This window comes from Egretta garzetta, unplaced genomic scaffold (assembly GCF_000687185.1).
Source record: "Egretta garzetta isolate BGI_Z169 unplaced genomic scaffold, ASM68718v1 scaffold345, whole genome shotgun sequence".
Classification (NCBI taxonomy): Eukaryota; Metazoa; Chordata; class Aves; order Pelecaniformes; family Ardeidae; genus Egretta; species Egretta garzetta.
This window is the reverse complement of record NW_009259692.1, coordinates 1-4,045: the sequence shown is the minus strand read 5'-3', so window position 1 is coordinate 4,045 and position 4,045 is coordinate 1. Positions and strand designations below refer to the sequence as shown.

The 4,045-nt window shown below is 59.4% G+C and overlaps 1 protein-coding gene across 1 annotated transcript; it reads right to left on the bottom strand.

The window, feature by feature from the left end:
* Positions 1-969: 969 nt before the first annotated feature.
* On the bottom strand, positions 970-2,600 carry ANGPTL4 (angiopoietin like 4; the record flags this gene model as incomplete). The annotated part of the gene is made up of 4 exons (XM_009638876.2): positions 970-1,151; positions 1,725-2,000; positions 2,305-2,400; positions 2,487-2,600. Coding segments are annotated over 4 exons (668 nt in total), but the record flags the coding sequence as incomplete, so codon positions are not given.
* Positions 2,601-4,045: the final 1,445 nt, after the last annotated feature.

Genomic DNA, 4,045 nt, shown 5'->3' with positions numbered 1-4,045 from the left:
ACGCATGTGGGATGGTGCTGTTCACTCCGCAAAGTACGGGGAGGCTGTTGGGGGCAGGCAGCGCTCCGGGGGGATTTACAGCTGACAGCAGGGCTGGTCCTGCCCAGGGACAGTCACTGCTCCATACCCGTGCTGTCCTAGTGCTTGTCCTAACCACCCCCAGCAACACTGGTAGGCTCCAGGCAGAGCTTAAGACTCAGCCCCTCCAGGATCTGGCCCTCCTGCAACTAGGTGCAGGATCCCACCCATCGGCTCCTGGAGCGGGAAGCGGTTTCCCCAGCTCCCAGCAAATGCCAGCCCAGCCACAAACACAGGGCTTTGAAGCTGTGGGAGCCAGGGAAGGCCAAGTGAGCCTGAGGTCCCCTTCTGCCCAGGGTGTCCTTCAGCCTTCCCACCAAGCCCATATTCTCAGTGGGTTGAAGTCACCGGAGCAGGGGCTGTGCACATGGAGCTGCCCGAGGCTCACAGCCCCACAGGGAAGGAGGCTCTGGGGGCTTTCACAAGAGGGTGCAGAGGACATCATTTGGGAACAGTGAGACGGGAAACAGCAAGGCTCCATACCCAATGCTTGGGTCCAGGGTAGTGAAACACTTCACGTGCTCCCCTTCCCCCCAGCCCCAGCTCATCAAAACCAGCACAGAAGTGATCAGACGGGACAGAAAGCACCAGACAACTTGAACTTGCTGCAGCAGCATGTGGCAGGTTGGAAGACCCTTGTGCATGCTCTGGAGGTGGATCTCCCTGCTGGTGGCTCCTCTTCTGGTTTGGGAGCACCCATCCAGGGGTTTCAGCAACATGGAGCTGTTTTACTTACAGCAAGGAGCTGTGTCAGGCCACTAAAGGGCTGCTAGCCAAGAGAAATACTCCTCAGGGGACTGCCCGGGGAGGGTGGGTTTGTCTTCTGTAAACACCAAGTGATGGAGCTCAGGTCTGTGCTCCACAGAGAAGGTCAAGTGTCAAGTGGCAGCTTTAGGGCTCTGCCTCCAGTGCTGCGGGTTGGATTTTCATGATGGTTGACTTCAGCGGGTAATACCTGCCTTTCCATGTCTTCCAGAAGATGCCCTGCTTGCGCTCGTGCCTCTGGCGGGGGATGGAGCGGAAGTACTTCCCGTTGAGGTTGGCATGGCCACAAGTGCTGAACCACCAGCCACCTACCAAGGCAACGCAAAGACAGGTTTAATCCACAGCACTTCCAGACAGAAAACAAACCCAGATTCAAGGCAGCTGCTGTCCCTATTTTCCGCACTTCTCCAGGGCTTCAGAACCTTACAAGGCCACCTCATACACACGGGAGGAGTCCCATGCTCTGGGAAACCTTTGCACTGATTCTATATGACTTCAGGATGAGTCTGCAAATCCCTGTTGCTTTTTCTTGCATGCAAAACCCCCTCAAAACCCTTCAGCAGCCCCATCTCTGGCCTGGGGACCGGCCTCTGCTTCGCTTGAAAGGTTTCCAAGCAAGGTGGCAGCCAGCAAAGCTGTTGCGAGGACAGATGCCTGGGCCAAGACCTGAATCATGAGCCCCTCCTGGTTTCAGCTTCCCCCCGGTTCCCTGCACGGCTCCTCCCAAGGATGCAGCTTTCCCAGGGAGGCAGGGGACAAGCCGGGGTCAACACCAACAGTGTCCAGTCCTGCAGGGTCACTGTCCCACTCATGGCCACCACCAGACAGCACAGGGCTGAAGGAAAAGTGTTCACCACTGGGAAGGAAGAGCTCGTACTGACCTGAGAGGTGTTTGGCACAGTTTGTGTCAGCTTTGAGGTCGTGGTCACGATCCCGAGTGGAGAAGGGCAGCTGCCTGAAGTCCCCGATGGCGTTTTCCAGCTCTCCAGACAGAGGCCCCAGCAGATTGAGCGTGTAGGCTGTGCTCTCACCACCAAGGCTGAAGACAAACTGAACCACCTGGGAATTTCCCTCCCAGTCTTCCAGCTCAATCAGGAGATCATATCTCCCCTCTTGGACAAGGTGATGGATCTTCTCCAGGCCCAGCCAGAAGTCCCCTGAAACAAGACACATTGTATTGGCTATGCGGACACAAACATGCCGTGAAAAGCAGACACATAAACAAGGCTTCAGAGACAAACAGGGACAACCCAGGACACTGCAGCATTTGAATCGCTGTTGAGCACCTGCAGGACAAGTCAGGAAGACCAAGGACTCTTGCTCTGCAAGCAGTGTCCCCCCTCCTCAGCCCAACGCTGTGCTCTGGCACTTAGAGATCTCCAGGGGCCAGCAAGGGGGAATAACTTCTGCTACGGTATAGCTTATCCCACAAAGAGAAGATAAACACCATCATCCACCTACCACGAAGGTCTCCAAAGCCATTCTTGTAGGCATCCCAAAGCTGGTCAAAGTCCACAGACCCATCTGTGCGCCTCTGGATCACTGTCCAGCCACCTTCTGTGGGCAGGAAAAACACGGTCACTTGGGGTTACCCTTTGCAAGGCCATCACGCAGAGTGCTGCAGGACATCTCCACTGCTTTACCTGCGGTCATGTCACAGTAGACTTTGAAGGGCTGAGACCCTGCAGGCTGCACCTGGAAAACACCACTGCTTTGCTGCCCGGCCAGGAAGAGCTGGTGGCAATCCTCTGGGAGCTCTGCGGGGGAAGGAAACAGCCACTGATGAGATGGCCCCGAGCCCCGCTCCGTCAGCAGGTTGCTCCTACCATGGCCCCAGCACTTGCAGCCCTGGCCAGGAGCCCGGCCAGCTGCGCACAGCGGTGGCTGCAGCTCTGGACATGTGCTGGAGATGACAGCCCCCGACTCCAGCATCTCTAAGTGTTGTGACCCTGTATCTTCCCATTTATCCAAACACAGCTCCTTGGGCTTCCATCCAAGGCAGAAGCCAGGCGTCGGGCCAGGCTGGGGTGACCTAGGCTGGAGAGCACAGCTCCCCATCGAGGAGAGACCCGAGGAGATTCTCAGCTCCCCCCATGGCAGGCAGGAGCAGCCCATTTGGGATGGGGTAACACCAGGAGCAAGCCAGGGCCAAGCACCCCATCCCACCCCAAGGCTGAAGCAGTCTCCAAGGACCTCAGGGGCAGAAAGAAACCCCCAAGTCCTAATGTCAGGAAGGCGCCTGAGCATCCAGCACATGACCTCTTGCTCCCAGCAACTCTGGTGGCCCCGGCCAGATGTCCCGCTGGGCAACCAGCCACCAGCAGGCACAGGGCCAGGCTGGGGTGACCCTTTGGGGCAAGGAAGGGGTGGGTGGGCTGCAGGGATCCCCAGCTCATTGCGTGAGCAGATTGCCTGGGGTGAGGCCACCCCCCAGCATGCCCCCCTCCATCCCCATGCCGGCCAGGCTCCCACCTCTTCTTCCACCCCGGCGGGGACTTTGCCCAGAGCTGCCAGCAAAGCACCGTTTCAACAGCACTGATAAAAGTCCATCCAGGAACCACCACCCGCAGCACTCGAGGAGAGACGGGGAGGAAAACCTGTTACAAAACCCCCGTCAAAAAGCCGCAGGAGGATGTGCAGGGCCTGCAGCCCCGGGGCTGTTGGCGCAGTCAAGGAGCTCTTTGTCAGCCGGGACAGGTGCCCCCGTCACCCCCAGACAAAGGGGGTCTGTTCTCCCCGCGCGAGGGTGCGATGGGTTTTGGTGGCTCGCAGCTGCTGCCAGCATGACCCCCAGACAGACGGGTGAAGGAACCTAAAGACAAGCCCCGGGCTGTGCCGGGGCGCTGGCCAGCCCCCCAGGCCCCCGTGGGGTCCCCCTTGTGGTAGCTGCCCCCGGGGTCGGGCTGGCACCCGTGATCGGGGCGTCCCCCCAGGGCCACAGGGCTTCACATGGGGCAGAAGGGGGAAAATGGGGCCTTTGAGGTGCCGAGGGCAGGAGCATCCCCCATGGGCCATCGCCCCCTGCCCTCACGGGGCACCCGGGGAGCCCCGATGCTGCTTCAGGGCGAGGAGCAGAGTCACAACTGGAGGAAAGGTCAGCACGGGGTGGACCCAGGGGACAGCAATGTGACACTTGCCACCGCCTTCCCCCCATTCCCCAGTCCCCCCGCTGAACTCTCCCCTCCTTGGCACGGCAGCGCCC